Consider the following 19,671-nt stretch of genomic DNA (forward strand, 5'->3'; position numbering starts at 1 on the left):
TTGGCTCTGCTGGTTCATTTTCACCTCGGGTTTCCTCAAAGACAAAACCTAGAGGTGCCACAGAGGCAGCGATGGGAGCAGGAGTGCAGGGGCCACAGCTGCAACTGGAACTGCTCAGCAGTGGATTCAGCAGGCATGATAAGGGGCCAGGCCCCTCCAGAAGGAGGCCCAGGGAGGGCACGCAGCCACCTTCTGAATCTCGGCCCAACTCGTCTGGGAGTGCTTTGCCTCTGGCTAACTGAACAAGAGAGGAGCTGCCTCGGAGGCTTCAACACCCGGTGCAGACCAGCCTCCCTGCGGACTGTGGCAACCTGATCAGGGACAGGTGACTGCAGCGCTCCTAAACTCGTATGATTCCAAACGCCTGTTTAGTGCCTGGCAGATACCAGCCTTAACCTCCAAATCACGACAGGTTCTAAGGAAGGCTTCGAATATGAACGACAGAAACCAAAGTAAGCAACAAGGAAAGAGCAACTATTAAAAGCAGATCATGCAGGAAGAAATTTCAAAACATGATCATGTATCAGAAAGACAAGAGTAGGAACTGAAGAAATGTTCGGAGCATGAAAAAAAGCTCATGGAAACTAAAACATATCATAACTTAAAAGCACAGGTGGTTAAAGGGATTTCCCAGAAAAGAGGCAAAGGGAAAAACATGACACCTCAGAAGGACACTCACGCAGGTGTGATATTTAAGCACTAGGACTCCAAAGAGAAAACAGCAAACTGAGGCGAAGAGCTCAACAAAATCACCCGTGATGACGCTCCAGAACTGGAAGGTGAGAGTCAGCGGCCTGGAAGTTCCCACCATATGCCCAGAGAAACAGACTGAAACAGACCTACACCCAAGGACACTTGTGTGCAATGTCAGAACGCTGGTTTAAAAGAGAAGATCCCGAGAGCGTCCACAGAGAAAAGACCCACGTTCCCACAAAGGATCCCCAAGGAGGATGGCGCCCGCAGCCCTGCAACGCAGGGAGTCCAGGGGCCCCACGTATGGAGGTCCACAGCAGCACTCCCGCCAGGCCACGAAACCATGAGCTTCCAGAGAAAGCTCCCTGCTGCTGACCCCCATTCTCAGTGCTCAGGCGGCTCCACCTGAATGACCACCACCAGCACTCCAACTCACAGCAGGTGCCAAAAGTTGGGCCACACTGACCTCTCCCGGTTCCATTTAGAGAACTGTGTGTGGGCCACATGTTTGTGACTGAAAAGTATGACAGAGAGTGGTGGAGTAAAGCAAGTTATGTTGCCTGTGTTTCAGTTCCTACGATTAGATAAGAAGGCAGTGAGCTTTGCTTCTAAGTTCTTCTAAGTTTACTTCCACAGAGCTGAGCTTCCCTGCTGGCACTCCCCCAGGGTTCTGTCATGGGCCCTTTCCTCTCTGCACATGTCCTTCCTCTGGGCCCTTGTTCCCTCCCAGAGCCACACTTCTCACAAAGAGCTGCTTCCAGCCTTTCAGCATCCGTCTAGCTCTGGTCATCAGTTAGCCAAGACCAGGTCCTGGTGCCTTTGGCCCCTGCCTCCCAGTCCCCATCACTCCACTTCTGCCCCACACAAACCTCAGGGAAGGGCATTCAGTCCCCGAACCTTCCTCTGCTTGGTGCGTTACAAGGCTGCTTCCTAAAGCTGAAGTTCGACACACACCCCCACACCCACAAGCCTGTCTTTGCAGCACCCTTTGCCGTTACTCTAGCATGCCCTGAAGCATCCCTTCACCTGGACCGCGGAATTGATCTGAGCCTGCCCACCCCGACACTTCTCCATCCCTGTCCTTTCCATCCTCTCCCTTCCCATACCCCCAGCTCCAAGGCTCCTCTCAAATGCTCTTCCTCCACCCAATCTCTTAGGACGCTCTCCCCATTCTCCACCTGCATTAAGCCCGCTCGCCCTAGACCGTGCTTGCTAATTCCACCTCATCTTACAATCTTACATCTTACAATCACCCCTTTATAAAGCCTCACCCACTCCTAATGCTCCAGAAAGTCACTCAACAATGGATCAAGTATAACTTACTGAAGGATTCTTCTGGAACTCCCAGAAAACAATGTCTTCAGCATGGTAAGTGCCTAGGCAACATTAACTGAATTTTAAGGGGCTTGATTACGAATTACAAGGAAACATGGATACAGTCAGAAATGTCCCCAGACCTGAGCTCTGCAGTAATTAGTGGGGAAGCTATTTTAAGCACTCTCAGCAACCCAGCTTACCTTTCACTTTGTTATCCACCTCGTCCCCTGGAAGGCCCAGCCTTTTTTTCCCAAAATCAGGCCCCACTGACTTCAAGGGTGCTCTCTGTAACCTTTCACTCCTCTTGTGGGCAAACAGCAAAGAGTCAGATGACGGACTGGAGTGGTCGACCAGCGGGTCAGTGCTGCTCCCGGTCAGCCAATCAAATGAGCTTCTTCCATCTGCAACATGTGATCAGAGAGGTCAGGCACTCAGCACCACCCAGCTCTGTAAACGGGGCAGGACCACCTGCCAAGACACACCTGGTAGCACCCTAGGCCTCCGTGCTCACCTCCAACCCTGGGCAGAGGCTCTGTCAGATCCCAGGGTATGCCCCAAGGAAAACTGGGTGCATGGGCCTCAGTGCCCCTGGACCACAACGTCCCCATTTGTAAAGTAAGAAACATGCCACTTGCTCCCACCACAGGAATAACACTTTGTTATCTACTGAAAGGTGCTAAGAGCCCCTGACTTGTAATATTAGTGTCACAGAATTCCCATTGTGATTATTCAAATTAGTCCCACTTCCAGAACCAACAAGATGTGAAAACAATTACATAAAGGAAAAACGTTAAAGAGTTTATGTAAAAGGATCAAGACATTTTACTCTACAATTTGTACTTTGCTCATCAAAGGTAGCAGTTAAACCATCTGAGAAAGAACAGTTTAATAACTGTAAATCTAGTAAATGAATTTGGTTTACCCCTACTCTGCTTTGGAGATAAGATGTCTTAAATTTGCTGCACTAGGTTTTTCTGTACCAAACCAAAACCAAAACATACATATACTGAAACTTTCCTTGATTTTTCCGGTCAGAAATAATCCATTTCTTTTTTAGAAAAATTGTAGCAAAACAGGCTGGGTGCGGTGGCTCACGTCTGTAATCTCAGCACTTTGGGAAGCTGAGAAGGGTGGATCACAAGGTCAGGAGATGGAGACCATCCTTGCCAACGTGGTGAAATCCCACCTCTACTAAAATACAAAAATTTAGCCAAGCGAAGTGGCACGCGCGTGTAGTCCCAGCTACTCAGGAGGCTGAGGCAGAGGAATCGCTTGAACGAACCTAGGAGGCAGAGGTTGCAGTTAGCCGAGATCACTGCACTCCAGCTCCAGCCTGGCGACAGAGCAAGACTCTGTCTCAAAAAAATAAATAAAAATAAAGGAAAATATACATAAAATTTACCATTTCAATCATTTTTAGGTGCACAGTTCAATGGCATTAAGGACATTTACACTGTTGTACAATCATCACCATCTTCCACGTCCACAGTTGTGTTTTTTTTTTTTTTTTGAGACATGGCCTTGCTCTTTTGCCCAAGGTGCATGTGGCATGATCACAGCTCACTACAGCCTTGAACTTCTGGGCTCAAGCCATTCTCCCACCTCAGCTTCCCCAGTGGCTGGGACTAATTACAGGCGTGCGCCACCATGCCCAGCTAATTTTTAAAATTGTTTTGTAGAGATGGGGTCTTTCCATGTTGCCCAGGCTGGTGCAGAACCCCTGGGCTCAACTGATCCTCCTGCCCCAGCTGGAATAACAGGAATGAGTCACTGCACCCTGCCTCCACAGCACTTTTCCTCTTGCAAAACTGAAATTCTGTACCCATTAAACTATAAATCCCCATTCTTCCTCCCCAGACCCTGGCACCTAGCACTCTACTTTCTGTTTCCATGAGTTTGACTGTCATAGGAACCCACTCTTTTGACTGACATCTTCCTTGGGTTCTCAATGCTTTTTGTTATTATCCCTTACTTCTCTCGCAAAAGCCCAACACTGTTGTGACAGAAGCTGCCCACTGAGGTCAGAGTGCTGTATACATGGCCGGCAGGGTGGGTCACTGTTACCTGCAGTCTGTGTCGGTGTGAAGTCATGCTGCTGCTGGGTGGCCCTTATCTGCCCTGCCATTGGCCAGCGAGCTGAGAGGGACCCTTCCTGGGTACGGGTCTGGAGAGTGCCCTGGGAGGCCTGGGTCTCCACAAACATTGGAGTGAGAACAGTACTTCGGAAACGCCAATCAGAATCAATGGTATATTCCTGTACATAAGAAAGTTTCAAATGAAATAAGGCTCCTTTTTAAGGAACGCTGATATATTTCTATTTAAAATCTAATGGTACCATCAGCATATTTCTACCATAACTTCATATGCAGCTGAAGAATCTTCTCTAATTTAAAAGTTTTAACTAAGTGATTTGCCAACTAGAAAAACTAGCTAACTATTGAGGGAGAAAACCCAACTTTCTTAATGTTTGCATAAAAAGGCTTGATATCATGCTCAGCACCGCAACCCAAATTCAACGAGTCAAGTGACCCAATTTGTCCACATACACACATGCCACTGGGACAGATCCTGAGCTTGTGAGTGGGACCGGAGGGGCCCTACCCCAGGAGCTCTCTGCAACCTGCCCATCATCCCCACTGTTAAGGCTGCTGCGAGAGAGCACAAGCTCAGCATCCACTGTGGGCTGGGAGGAATAAGGGGAGGGAAAGCAATGGTGATCCTGACAAGGGAAATCTAGTGAAGGCCAAGAGGGTGAGGCCTGTGGACCTCCAGGTGGCTGAAGCAGAGGCACGAGCCTTCCCTTTCCTTTTCAGAAAGGAATATGTGAGTATTCCAAGAAAGCAAAGAGCCAGTGAAAGCTATTAAAAATGTTCATGAACAAGAAAAGCTTATAATATTCACTACTATGAGAGAGAAGACCACATTACCTGAAATTCACATTCTGACAGAGGATGTTCGAACATGGGATTTGGATAATCTGGGCTCAGGCTGGTCATTTCAAGCAGAAAATTTGTTGCTAAACTTAAAAAGTGCACTTCTATCTTAGGAGAATATAAGGAATTTAGTGCCAGCAACCGGTCCAAGGTATTTGAAGGTAACCTAGTTTCATGGCTCCAGAAATTTCGAATAATTAATCTGAAAAGCAGACAGAAAAAAGTAGATTGCTTAGACAATGGCAAATGGGAAAGAATGTGCTATACAGGGTGTCCTGTGGAGAAGGCACAGCTCTTCACCCACATGAAGCTTAACAGAGAGGGAAACCACATTCAACTATATCAAAAATACAGTCTGAGTTATGAAACATATCCACTGAAGGAGGGGAATATTACAAAAAATGTAGCATATTTTTTATGCTACAGAGGGGAGGGGAGAAACTGGGTGATTTTATTCTCTTATCTCTATTCTCTGGGAAGTTTTCAATGATGAGTACATGATATTAACTATTTGAAACAAAAAAAAATTTAGGAAATTACACAAAATCCTTCACTGCCTTGCCAAAACAATTCATTATAAAAATTACTGCCATAAAATACTCAAAACATATATTAATTAAATACCAAATTAGGGGTTGGGCACAGTGGCTCAGGCCTGTAATTCCAGCACTGTGGGAGGCCGAGGTGTGTGGATCACCTGACTTCAGGAGTTCAAGACCAGCCTCGCCAACATGGTGAAACCCTGTCTCTACTAAAAATACAAAAATTAGCTGGGTGTGGAGGCGTGCACCTGTAGTCCCAGCTACTCGGGAGGCTGAGGCAGGAGAATTGCTTGAACCTAGGAGGCGGAGGTTGTAATGAGCTGAAATCGTGCTACTGCACTCCAGCCTAGGTGACAGAGTGAGACTCCATCTCAAAAAAATAAATACATACATACATACATAGCAAACTAGGTCCTATAATTTATGAATGCATATGAAATCCAAATACAATTTTAAGAAGCTCAATGAATTTAAAATTATAGCAGAATGGAAAAATAATATACAGAAACATACAAAAAGTGTATGGCTTCTTATATTGAGGCTGGGAGCCTCACTTAAAATTCCAGCACTTTGGTAAACCAAGTCAGGAGGATTGAGACCAGGCACTGAAGCCTAGCTTGGGTAATATAGCAAGACCCTATATTTACAAAAAGTAAAAAATTAGCCGAGCCTGTTGGCATATGCCTGTAGTCCCAGCTACTCAGGAGGCTGAGGGAGGAGGATCACCTGAACCCAGAAGTCCGAGGCTACAGTGAGCTACAGTTACACTACTGCACTCCAGTCTGGGTGCCAGAGCAAGACCTTATCTCTAAAAAACATATTAATAATAATAATAAAAAGTTTAACCCCCTTTTTGCATAGTCAGTATACTTATATAGTCAGAAACACATATAACTGACTTACTCAGGGCAGGCATTTTAGAGGATAACAATCATCATTCACACTTTCATATGTAACTAATATTACGGTTTCCTCTCATTTCTAAGGTTTCAAACACTTTATTTTCAACATTAATACTTACAGCATGATCTCAACTATGTGTGTTAAATGGGAAACAGAAGAATTGTCATTGTAGACTTTCTTTTCATTTTGAAACACTTTAACTCACTGCCCTAGCATTTGGTCCATATGACTTTTTCAAGAGTGTTATTTTTAAGTTGTCAGGATTTTAAAGCCTTACTCTTCATAATGTGCTTTAAAATACTCTTTTACTAAATATTGTGAAATGCAGAAAGCAGAGAAAATGCTAATACTGCAAATACATTTCTAAAACTCCTGAAAAATACTCTATGCTACCTTTGAAAGCAATACCCTTAACATTTAATTGTCCCAGCCCAGTTATTCAAGGAGAGCACGTACTGAAGTCCAGGGTTCTCATCGATCAATCCTTGAATCAGCACATCTTTTGCCAACTTAAATATTTCCTGGGAGTCATTATCTGTCTGACTTTCTGGATCTCTGCTTGAGAAAACAGCAAACGTCACAACATTAATGCTCTCTTCTAGTCCTTTTGTTCAACTACAGTAACACCATCTAGAATTCAATTTAAAAAGACTGGTTTTCCCATTAGACTTTAGATCTCCAAATCACAGCTTACCCCACTCATGGGTATGTGCACAAGCCTTGAGAACCCATCCTCGCTCCCAGCAGGAGCAGAGTGGAACAGGGGGATGGGCCCACAGGAGGCCCAGCGGTCCTGTGACGCTCAGCTGTGGCGGTGTAGTAGTGCCCAGTGATCCTGGCAGACTTCATCTCCTTAGTCTTTGCCAGATCTTAAAAGGACAACTATGAAAATAGGTTTTATAAGCACACCACCATACTTTTCACTCTGATTATTTCACAAACATATGTGAAATGAGTTTTTAAAAGGATACAATCAGATATACCAAAATAAATGTTAATCATATGGTTAAAAAAAAAAATTATTAATCATATGGTAAAAAAAAAATGTGTTGTTATGTTCCAGATTGATCAGGGGACCCAAATGATTCCTAAAGTGTTAATGTTGCCCCGGAAACAAGGCGAAACCCCGTCTCTACAAAAAATAAACAAAATTAGCCAGGTATGGTGGTGCACACCCATAGACCCAGCTACGCAGGAGGCTGAGATGGGAGGATCAACTGAGCCCAGGAGATTGAAGCGGCAGTGACCTGTGTTTGTGCCACTGTACTCCCGCCTCGTTGACAGAGTAAGACCCTATCTCAAAAAGAAAAACAACAACAACAACAACAACAAAAACACAAAATAAAATAGTCAATGTATAGCTTACCTGTAATTGTCATGGATCCACATGAGAATATTATACATTTGTTCCCTACATGTTGCAGAAGGATGGGAAACGAATTCCACAACAGGGTTCAGAAGTTCTCGGAGTTCTACTGGTTTTAATTTTGGCATCATCTTATAAATTATGTCCAAACATACTTTTTGTCTTTCATCATCTCTATGGGAGAGATTTTAAAAACACACAAATTTAACTATTTTTTATTACTGTACTTTCAAAGTATGACAGACAACTTTTTCTTCTTTGTTTCAAGATTTGTTATAATAGATAACACTACACTTATATAAAACTTGTATTCTTGAAATAATCATGGACTAGATTATTAAATATAAGACAAATAACTTCAATGTGCTATCCTACACCGGATCCTGAAACAGAAAAAGGACATTAGAAGGAAACTGGAGAAATGGAATAAAGCCTAGTTTGGTAAACAGTAATGTTCTAACGTTACTTTCTTACTTTTGACACATGTACCAAGATTATGTAAGGGGAAAGTTGGGTAAAGGGTATATATGGAAATTATGTGTACTATCTTTCAACTTTTCTGCAAATACAAAATTACTTCAAGATAAAAAGTCTATTTTTAGAAAAACCTAATAATGGCAAACAAAGTATTTTTTAAAAGGACTTCAAGTGCTGCCTGGCATGGTGTATAGTGAAGTGCAATCTGAGCTCTAAATGAGGCAAGTATTTATTTCCTTGTTTTGACTCCTTAATAGCACCCAGCTGAATGCTTCACACAGTAGATACTCTGTGAACGTAAGGATATTAGGACAGTGACATACATTCTTTGTTACTGACACAATGCATGTTTATTGTTGTGTAAAAATACTTACATAGGAGGGGGACAAGATGGCTGAATAGACATAGCCAGGAGGGCCTCTCCCACCAAAACAGAGCAAAATAATGAGTAAACCAACATGCTTTGAAGAGATCTTTGAAAAGAAAGCACTGAGCATCGATAGAGAGGGGCAATGCAGACACTGAGGCAGAAGAGGGAGGAAGCTGGGAAGCCTGCACAGTCTCCGGGTGCCAGGACCTACTCTTGGCCCTAATCAGGTCCTAAGGAAGGGGTGAGTGGAGTGACTATGGGGCAACCCACGCTCACCATGGAGCTCTGGAATACTAGCCACAAGAGATCCCACAACCCCCACAGACATTTGAATTGGCAGGGAACTGTCAGAGAGAAGGTACAGGCAGAGCACCAGCCTACGTGGAGCCTGGCAGGTCTCACTCAGCATGGAGCAGCTCCAGCAAAATGCGACCCCAGGCGCCCATGCCCCCAGGTTCTCACCTTGCTCTGAGTCACTCTAGGCCCTGCTGAATGCTGGGGCGGAAAACAGCAGGGCTGTCCTTCCTGTGGGTCTGGGGAGAGCCTGATTTACATGCCTATCTGTCAACTTCCCAGGCATTACCAACCCCAGCTGCTCCCACAAGAGCATAGACACAGCATAGCCTCCACTATCCAGCCTGAGTTCTTTGCCAGTGGCCTTGGAGCACTTTGGCCACAGTGCTTGATTCCAAGCGGACAGAGGATGAAGCCGTGGGCCTGGTCTCAGCCCCCCACGGTCTAAGCACATCGTTCAGGAATACAGAGCCGAGATCTGTGGCCAGAGCTTAAGCTCTGCTCAGACCACTGAGTACAGTGAGACGTGGGTTTGTGTTCCAGCATGAGTGCTGGGTGAGCCCCCTTCCATGATGCTGGTCTGGGAAGGGTGAGGCCTGTTAGCCAGCTTTGCATCTGCCTGAGTGGCCTGCAACACCTAACAGCCCAGTGATCTGGGCACAGAAAGCATGGCATAAAACTGACTGGTCAGGCTAGCTACCGGGGCAGACACCAACAGACTTGGTCAAGAAAGCATGAGCTAGGCAGTCCCCACAACTGTCTGCTGGGCAAAAAATCCCAGGCTGTGGGCACCACACCAGCTGCACAAGCATGACAACATCACCCTGCCCTGAGATCCCCCACCCTTGACCTACTATACCAACAGACCACCCACAGACATACCCCACAACCCTCTCTGGCTTTGCCAAGCACAGAGGACCAGTGGGCCTCTGGAATGCTGTGGGTCTCCTGGTGACCTAACCTTCAACTCAGGCCACTGCTAAGGGATGGAGAGCGCAGCCTACCAGCGCCCCCCTTGGGGTTCAGGAAATGTGAGTATGGTGCCAGTGATTGGAAGGGGCTCCTCTAAGGCCTGGAAATGAACTTAGTGAGGGGGTCATCTCCCTTCCCCTGCCCCCAGAACACTGTGCTGAACACACTGTAATCTAACAGTCTATCTGCTAGCCCTTACCTTTAAGCACCATATACTGGATCATAGTCTGAATTACATCACTAAAAAAAATTCTTCTAGTATACATCACCTGTGAAACCCAATGCAGGAACCAAGGACCAAGAAAGATCCTATACAGAGCCTCAGCCTGCTGAAAGCACCCAGAAAGGAAGCCAATCGACTATACTCAGCATACACCACAGTCAAACCCTCAAGGAAAATGATGAATATGAAAACAAAAGGCCCCATCCAAGCAGCAGCAACTCCAAAAAGATAAAGGAACACCAGCCCTCTCAGATGAGAAGGAATTAGTGCAAACACTCTGGCAATTCAAAGTATCTCCTCACCTCCAAACAACTGTACTAGTCTCTCAGCAACGGTTTTTAGACAGATTGAAATGGCTGAAATGACAGAAATAGAATTCAGAATCCAGATGGCAAGAAAGCTCAAGATCCAGGAGAAGGCTGAAATTCAATTCAAGGAAACCAGTAAAATAATTCAAGAGTCAAAAGGCAACATAGCCATTTTAAGAAAGAACAAGCCAGGCGTGGTGGATCACACCTGTAATCCCACCACTTTGGGAAGCTGAGGCAGGTAGATTGCTTCAGTTGGAGAGTTTGAGACCAGCCTGAGCAAAACGATGAAACCCCGTCTCTGCAAAAATATAAATCATTAGCTGGGCGTGGTGGCGCATGCCTGCACAGGTCCCAGCTCCTCAGGAGACTGAGATGGGAGGATCACCTGAGCCTGAGAGGTCGAGGCTGCAGCAGTAAGTCATGGTCACATCACTGCACTTCGGCCTGGGTTACACAGCAAGACCCTGTCGAAAACAAAACAAAACAAAAGGAAAAGAAAAGGAACCAAACTGAACTCTGGAATTGAAAGATTCACTACAGGAATTTCATAACACAGTTTGAAACATTAACAAAAGAATAGACCAAGCTAAGGAAAGAATCTCAGAGCTTGAAGACCAGTCCTTCAAATCAATCCAGTCAGAAAAAAATAAAGGAAAAAGAATTTTTAAACAAAATCTCTAAGAAACAATAGATTATGTAAAAAGAATCAAACCTATGACTTACTGGAATTCCTGAGACAACTTGGAAAATATATTTGAGGATATAGTCCATGAAAACATTCCCTATCTCACTAGAGAGGTAGACATGCAAATACAAGACATTCAGAGAACTCCGGTGACACACCATACAAGACCATCCCCAAGACACATAGTCATCAGATTTTCCAAGGTCAACGTGAAAGAAAAAATTTTAAAGGCAGCTAGAAAGAAGGGTCAGGTCACATACTGACAGAATTTCATCAGGCTACCAGCGGGCCTCTCAGCAGAAACCTTAAAAACCAGAAGAGACTGGGGCCTATTTTCAGCATCCTTGAAGAAAACAAATTCCAACCAATAATTTAATATCCTGCCAAAATAAGTTTCATAAGGAAAGGAAAAATAAAGTTCTTTTCAGACAAGGAAACATTAAGGGAATTTGTTAACATTAGACCTGCCTTATAAGGGGTCCTTAAGGGAGTGCTAAACATGAAACAAAAGAACAATACCTGCTACCACAAAAACATACTTAAGTATGTATCCCACAGATACTATAAAGCAACTACACAGTTAAGTCTACAAAACAACCAGGTAACAACATGACAACAGGATCAAAACCTCACATATCAATATAAACCTTGAATGTAAACAGTCTAACGGCCCCTCTTAAAACCCACACAGTGGCGAGTTGGATTAAAAAAAAAAAAACTCAGTTATCTTCTCTCTTCAAGAGACCCATCTCACATGTAACAACACCCACAGGCTCAAAGTAAAAGGATGGAGAAAGATCTATCACAAAAACAGAAAACGAAAAAGTGCAGGGGTCACTATTCTTTTATCAGATGAAACAACTTTAAACCAACAATAGTTAAAAAGGACAAAAAAAGGCATTACATAATGACAAAGGGTTCAATTCAATAAGAAGACTTAACTATATACTAAATATATAAGTACCTAACTTTGGAGCACCCAGATTCATAAAATAAGCTCTTCTAGACCTATAAAGAGGCACTCAATAAGAGTGGGAAACTAACACTCTATTGACAGTTATAGATAGATAAGGCAGGCAGAAAACTAACAAATTCTGGACTTAAACTCGACACTTGAACAATCGGACTCAATACATCTATAGAATACTCCACCTAATATACCACAATATACACTCTTCTCATCTGCACATGGAACATACTCTAAGATCAACCACATGCTCAGCCATAAAGCAAGCCTCAATAAATCAAAAAAAAATTCAAAACCATACCAAGCACACTCTCAAGACTACAGTACAATAAAAATAGAAATCAATACCAAGACCTCTCAAAACCACACAATTACATAAAAATTAAACAACTTACTCCTAAATAACTGTTGAGAAAATTATTAAGGCAGAAATCAAATTTTTTTCAATTACGGAAAACAGGGACACTAAATGCCCATGTCAAAACATTAGAAAGACCTCAAATCAATAATCAAACATCGCATATAAACTAGAAAAACAAGAACAAACCAAGTCCGGGTGCAGTGGCTGACGCCTGTAATCCCACTTTGGAAGATCAAGGCAGAAGGATCATTTGAGGTCAGGAGTTTGAGACCAGCCTGACCAACAAGGTGAAACCCCGTCTCTACTAAAAATACAAAAAAATTAGCCAGGCATGGTGGTGTGCACTTGTAGTCCCAGCTACTCGGGAAAGAGGCTGAGGCAAAATAGCTTGAACCCGGGAGATGGAGGTTGCAGTGAGCCAAGATCGCACCACTGCACTCCAGACTGGGCAACACAGTGAGACTCCGCCTTAAAACCAACCAAAGCAAAACAAACCAACCCCAAAGACAGCAGAAGAAAAGAAATAACCAAAATACAGAGTGGAATTGAACGAAACTGTGATCCAAAAATCTACACAAAGATTCAACAAAACCAAAAGTTGATTATTTGAAAGAATAAACAGGATTGATAGACCTCAAGCTAGATCAATAGGGACAAAGAGAGACAGACAGAAGATCTAAATAAGCACAATAAGAAATGACAAAGATAACATTATATCTGATCCCACAGAAATACAAAAGATCCTCAGAGACTATCGTGAACACCTCTACATAAGGAAATTAGGAAATCTAGAGGAAATGGATACATTTCTGGAAACATACAAGCTCCCAAGATTGAACCAGAAATTTAAAAAAAACCAAAAAACAAACAAACAAAAACACCTGAACAGACCAATGAGGAGCTCCTAAATTAAATCAATAATGAAAAAAACTTACCAAGCAGAAAAAAAAGAAAAAAGAAAACAAAACCCCCAGGGCAGATGGATTCACAGTTAAATTCTGGCAGATATACAAGGAACTGGTACAAATCCTACTGAAACTATTTCACAAAACCAAGGAGAAAGGATTCCTCCTTGACTCATTCTATGAAGCCAAAATCTTGATACCAAAATCTGACAGGACACAATGAAAAAAGAAAACTTCAGGCCAAATCCCTGATGAATACAGATGTAAAAATCCTCAACGAAATACTAGCAAATTGAATCCAACAACACAACTAAAGGTAATGCATGACAATCAAGTATGCTTTATTTCTAGGATGCAAGGTTGGTTCAACATACACAAATCAATGTGATTCACCACATAAACAGAATTAAAAACAAAAGCCTTATGATAATTTCAATAAATGGAGAAAAAGCTTTCAATAAAATCCAACATTCTGGGCTAGGCACAGTGGCTCACGCCTATAATCCTAGCACTTTGGGAGGCCGAGGCAGATGGATCATTTGAGGTCAGGAGTTCAAGACCAGCCTGGTCAACATGATAAAACCCTGTCTCTACTAAAAATACAAAAATTAGCCAGGCATGGTGGCATGTGCCTTACTCAGGAGGCTAAGGCAGGAGAATCACTTAAACCTGGGAGGCATAGGTTGCAGTGACCTCAGGTCGTGCCACTGCACTCTAGCCTGGGTAACAGAGAGAAAATCCAACATCCTTGCATGATAAAAACCTTCAACTGGCTGGGCGTGGTGGCTCATGCCTGTAATCCCAGCACTTTGGGAGGCTGAGGCAAGCGGATCACAAGGTCAGTAGTTCGAGACCATCCTGCCTAACACGGTGAAACCCAGTCTCTACTAAAGAAAAAATACAAAAAAATTAGCCGGGCGTGGTGGCGGGCACCTGTAGTCCCAGCTACTTGGGAGGCTGAGGCAGGAGAACGGCGTGAACTCAGGAGGCAGAGCTTGCAGTGAGCCGAGATCACGCCACTGCACTCCAGCCTGCGTGATACAGCGAGACTCCATCTCAAAAAACAAAAACAAAAACAAAAACCCTCAACAAACCAGGCGTCAAATGAATATTCCTCAAAATAGTAAGAATCATCTATGACAAACCCACAGCCTACATGATACTGAATGATGGCAAAAACTGGAAGCATTCCCCTTGAAAACTGGAAAAGACAAGGATGCCCACTCTCATCACTCCTATTCAACATAGTACTCGAAGTCCTACACAGAACAATCAAGCAAGAGAGAGAAATAAAATGTATTCAAATAGGAAAAGAAGAAATCAAACTATTCCTCTTCTCTGATGGTATGATTCTATACCTAAAAAACCCTAAAGACTCTGCCACAAGGTTCCTAGAACTGATAAATAACTTGAGTAAAGTTTTAGGACACAAAATCAATGTACAAAAATCAGTAACATTCCTATACACCAATGACATTACAGCTGAGAGCCAAATCAAGAATGTAAGCCTATTTACAAAGGCAAAGAAAAGAATAAAACACCTAAGAATACAGCTAACCAAGGAGGTGAAAGATCTCTACAAGGAGGACTACAAAACACTGCTGAAAGAAATCGGGTATGATACACATAAATGAAAAAATACTGTTAGAATAGCCATTCTGTCCAAAGCAATCTACAGATTCAATGCTATTCCTTTCAAACTACCTATGTCACTTTTCACAGAATTGGAAAAACCTATTCTAAAATTCATATGAAACCAAAAAAGAGCCCGAATAATCGAAACAATTCTAAGCAGAAAGAACAAAGCCAGAACATCATATTACCCAACTTCACTATACTACATGGCTACAATAACCAAAACAGCATGGTACTGGTTGGGGAGCGGGGGGAGAACCACAGACACACAGACCAATGGAACAGAACGGAGAACCCAGAAAAAAGCCACAGACCTACAACCATCTGATCTTCGACAAAGTCAACAAAAATAAGCTGTGGGGAAAAGATGCCTCATTCAATAAATGGTGCTAACTGGCTAACCATATGCAAAAGAATGAAACCAGACCCCTGCCTATCACCATATAAAAAAATTAAGATGGATTACAGACTTCAATGTGAGACTTCAAATTATAAAAATTCTAGAAGAAAATCTAGGAAATACCCTTCTCGATATCAGCCTTAGCAAAGAATTTATGACTAAGTTCTAAAAAGAAACTGCAACAAAAACAAAAATTGACCAGCAGGACCTAGTTAAATTAGAGACTCTGTGCAGCAAGAGATACTATCAAGCAGGTAAACAGACAACCTATAGATGGGAGAAAATATTCAAAATATTCACAGACTATGCACCTAACGAAGGTCTAATATCCAGAATCCATAAAAAACTTATTCAACAAGTAAAAAGCAACCCCATTAAAAAAATTAGCAAAAGACATGGATACTTCTCAAAAGACATAAAAGTGGCCAACAAATATATACATATACGTATATATGTATATGCATATAATTGTATATATACATATATATGTGTGTCTGTGTATATACATATAAAGGTCATCACAAATCATCAGGGAAATGCAAATGAGATACCATCTCACACCAGTCAGAATAGTTTTCTTAAAAAGTTAAAAATATAGCAGATATTGGCAAGGCTGCAGAGAAAAAGGAACGCTTATACATTGTTGGTGGGAATGTAAATTAGTTCAGCCACTGTGGAAAGCAGTTTGGAGACTTCTCAAGGAAGTGAGAGTTGAACTATCATTTGACCCAGCAATCCCATTGCTGGGTATATACACAAAGGAAAATAAATCATTCTACCAAACAGACACATGCACCCATATGTTCACCATAGCACCATTTACAACAGCAAAGACATGGAATCAACCCTGGTGGACTGGATAAAGAAAATGGCACATATATACCATGGAATATCAGGCAGCCATAAAAAAGAATGAAATGTCCTTGCAGCAACATGGATGCAGCTGGACGCCATTGTCCTAAGCGAACTAGTGCAGAAACAGAAAAGCAAATACTGCATGTACTTACTCATATGTGGGAGGCTAAACACTGAGTACACACAGACATAAAGTCAGGAACAACAGACACTGGGGAACAAACAAAGGGGAAGGCAGAATATGAGGCAAGAGTCGAAAAACTACCTGCTAGGTACTACGGTCACTACCTGAGTGACAGATTCATCTGTACTCCAAACCTCAGCATTACGCAATACACCTTTGTAACAAACCTGCACTTGTACCTCCTGATTCAAAAATAAAAGTTCAAAAAATGGAAGAAAAAAAAAAGTATATAGACTAAGACTGGAAAAGAGTACGGGGACAGGGAAATAATATAATGTAAGTGATCAGCAGCTTTCTCTTTTAACATATACTTTCATGCTATGTTGCAATTTTGAAAATAAATGAACAATTTAAACACATTAACAGAAGCTTCTCACTTGGCAAAATAGGTACAGAACTCAAAAGCACACATTTTAAATCTGAAGAGAGCCAAGGTAACCCCACAGGCCACCTCCTTCATTTATGGGTGAAACACGCCCTAGGATGTGGCTCCCCAAAATGCCAGGCCAAGGGCGCAGGGAGCAGGCCCACCTCAGCAGATGTCCTATTCTTAAGGTGCCTTCACCTTTTCTTCAGAGATTCCAACTTCACAAACGTGCATATCATCGAAACCCACAGGTTCTTCTTGAGTTGAAGATGTCTGAACAAATTAACACTTTATGAGCCAATGGGACCCAAGAGCAGGGCTAGTGTTCACTCACCTATGTCTCATGACTTGAACAAAGTCCTTGCTCTTTAACTGGAAGTACAGCTCTGTCATTGCCTCCACACGACAAAGTACCACCTCCAGACAGAGTGTTTTCAACACTCCATGAAATTTTGGCAGCAGAAAGAACACAGCATTCATGAACCTGGGGGACAAGAGGACTGGTGAGAGGAGGGCCAAGGACCCTCCTGCCCCCACAGGCTCCGTGGACACAGGCTCCCTGGACAGCCCATACCTGTCTGCAAGAGGAGGGAAGCTCTTGGTCACTTTGTTTAAGCACACAATAAACTTGTCCTCCATGGTATTTTGATGTTGCTTCAATTGTTTCGCAACCAGTTCACACAGAGACTCCTCCAGCATCTGAAAAATTAAGTTTATTTTCAAATACACAAAAGTGGAAATGTAGATTAAGCACTGAAAGTAAGGTTTATCTTGAGTATTTAAGTGAGCCCAAAGAAGGTGTTCAATGTTATCACCTACAACAAGGCAGATGATAGGACAGTAGGTGCTGGGGATGTCTGCTGGTCGGCACTGACCATCGCACACCCTTAGGTTCTGGATCCTTGAGTTCCTACACCTCAGTGAGCCAGTCCACATCACTGTGCTCTGCGCTGAGCACCCAGGTGTCTGGTTCGTGTGGATGTCAGATCAATGAAGATTAGTGTTTCCTACTGACACCAAAACACTTGGTAGGACCAGTAAGTCCTTTGAGAAGCTAAGCTAAATGGCTAAATATTGTTTGAGACATATTTTATAATGTTCAGATTTCTGATAAAAAATATTCACACGGACTAGAATTTTCAAACAATTCTATTCACACAGCAGTCCACATCACTGTCTGCTCATGTCCTGCCTCTTTTCACCAAGTGCTGCTAACTGTTACATATTCATCTGTATATCATCTGTCTCCCCTCCCCAAATGCCAGCTCCCCAAGGGCAGGGACGTGACCTGTCCTGTTACCTACTGCATCCCTAGAACCTAGAACCAGAAAGTCCACAAATGTCCTCCACACAGAGAAGCACTCAGTGGAGTCCACTGGAAGGAAGCAACAGAAAACACTGCTGTCCTTCCTGGCTCACCTCCTTCCTCACAAACATCAGAAAGAGGTATAGGCAACCTTTTCAAAGGCATGAAGACTGAACAGTTTTTCAATGCAAACTCAACACAGACTGAGCACCTCAAATCTGAAAATCCAGAATCCTCCAAAATGCAAAACTGTTTGAGCCTCAGCATGACGCTCAACCAAACGTTCACTGGAGCATTTGAATTTTGAATTTTTGAATTAGGGATGCTCAAACAGTAACTATCATGAAAATATTGCAAAACCAGAAACTGAAAACACTCCTGGCCCCAAGCATTTTGGAATAGAGATACTGAACCTGTAGTATGAGGCTATTTTTAAATTATCTTAAGAAAAACCCTTAACACAAAACCACAAATTTCAACGGCCTGAACCCCATATAGAATACATATAGTATTACACTACCGATTCATCAGCTGTCTTTTTATTAAAAATATTTAATACGACAACACAAGGAAATGATCACAATCTAGCAAGTAAAGAAAGCAAGTTATAAAACAGTATGAATAAGAGAGACCAAGGACAGTTGAGCTGCGTGCCGCAGGTGTTGAGGGATGTTGCATGGGAAGAGCGCAAGCCTCTCTTACTGACTTCTTTTTATTTTTTTTGAGATGGAGTCTTGCTCTGTCACCCAGGCTGGAGTGCAGTGATGTGATCTCAGCTCACTGCAAACTCTGCCTCCCAGGTTCAAGGGATTCTCCTAGCTCAGCCTCTCGAGTAGATGGGATTATGGGAGTGTGCCACCACGCCCAGCTAATTTTTCTATTTTTTGTGGAAACAGGGTTTCACTATGTTGGCCAGGCTGATCTTGAACTCCTGACTTCAAATGATGTACCTGCCTTGGCCTCCCAAAGTGCTGGGATTACAGGCATGGGCCACAGCACCCGGCCTCTTACCAACTTCTTTATGTTTACTCTGTTTTCCAAATTTCTACGATAAATCTGTATCACTTTTATATTCAGAAAAAAATACGTAAAACAGAAGTGTTTTTTATTCTTAAATTGAAATTTAAGCCATGAGATTAAACCTGGGGATCTGCTGTAACTTGCTCCATTTATGGTGGAAATGAAGCATATTATGTAGATTCAAACCTCATATTTACGGATGTTAGAATCATCTTGTAAAAAAGTTCTACTGAATTTAAAAAATCTGTTTATTTACAAAAATAGCTGATAATCCCTAAAATAAATTACAAGTAATGTTTGATCTTCCCAAAGGGGTCATCTTAATTTTATTTTAAATCCAAACAAATCCGTATTTGGTGACATAGACAAGGGTCCAATCACAGCACCGGGCCCACTGGTGCCTGCTCAGGACCACCTGGCTTCTCCTGAGCCTCTCCTCATCCAGCCCCACAGTGACTGGGCCTGGACTCTACTCTGTCCTTTCTTTCAGGAGAGTTAACTGAGCTGGGGGTGCAAACTTGAGAATCATGAACATAAAGGCAGTCTATATCAAGTCGTGAGGCTGAATGAGGTGGGTAGGGGAGC

General features: G+C 42.8%; 1 protein-coding gene across 4 annotated transcripts in view; it reads right to left on the reverse strand.

Annotated features, from left to right (window-relative positions):
• PRKDC (protein kinase, DNA-activated, catalytic subunit) overlaps positions 1–19,671 on the reverse strand; it is a 189,819-nt gene that overhangs the window by 64,409 nt on the left and 105,739 nt on the right. For 2 of the 4 annotated variants that reach the window (XM_017961992.3, XM_003902720.5), the window contains exons 53-59: positions 17,335–17,459; positions 17,095–17,244; positions 7,755–7,928; positions 6,845–6,943; positions 4,938–5,145; positions 4,075–4,264; positions 2,211–2,411 (exon numbers count right to left, since the gene is read on the reverse strand). In XM_017961992.3, coding sequence (XP_017817481.2) covers positions 2,211–2,411; positions 4,075–4,264; positions 4,938–5,145; positions 6,845–6,943; positions 7,755–7,928; positions 17,095–17,244; positions 17,335–17,459 — 1,147 coding nt within the window. Of the gene's footprint in view, positions 1–2,210; positions 2,412–4,074; positions 4,265–4,937; positions 5,146–6,844; positions 6,947–7,754; positions 7,929–17,094; positions 17,245–17,334; positions 17,460–19,671 lie in introns of all 4 variants that reach the window. The other 2 variants (XM_017961991.3, XM_017961990.3) reach the window with 1 other exon arrangement.

Source organism: Papio anubis, chromosome 8, assembly GCF_008728515.1.
Source record: "Papio anubis isolate 15944 chromosome 8, Panubis1.0, whole genome shotgun sequence".
NCBI classification, from domain to species: Eukaryota; Metazoa; Chordata; class Mammalia; order Primates; family Cercopithecidae; genus Papio; species Papio anubis.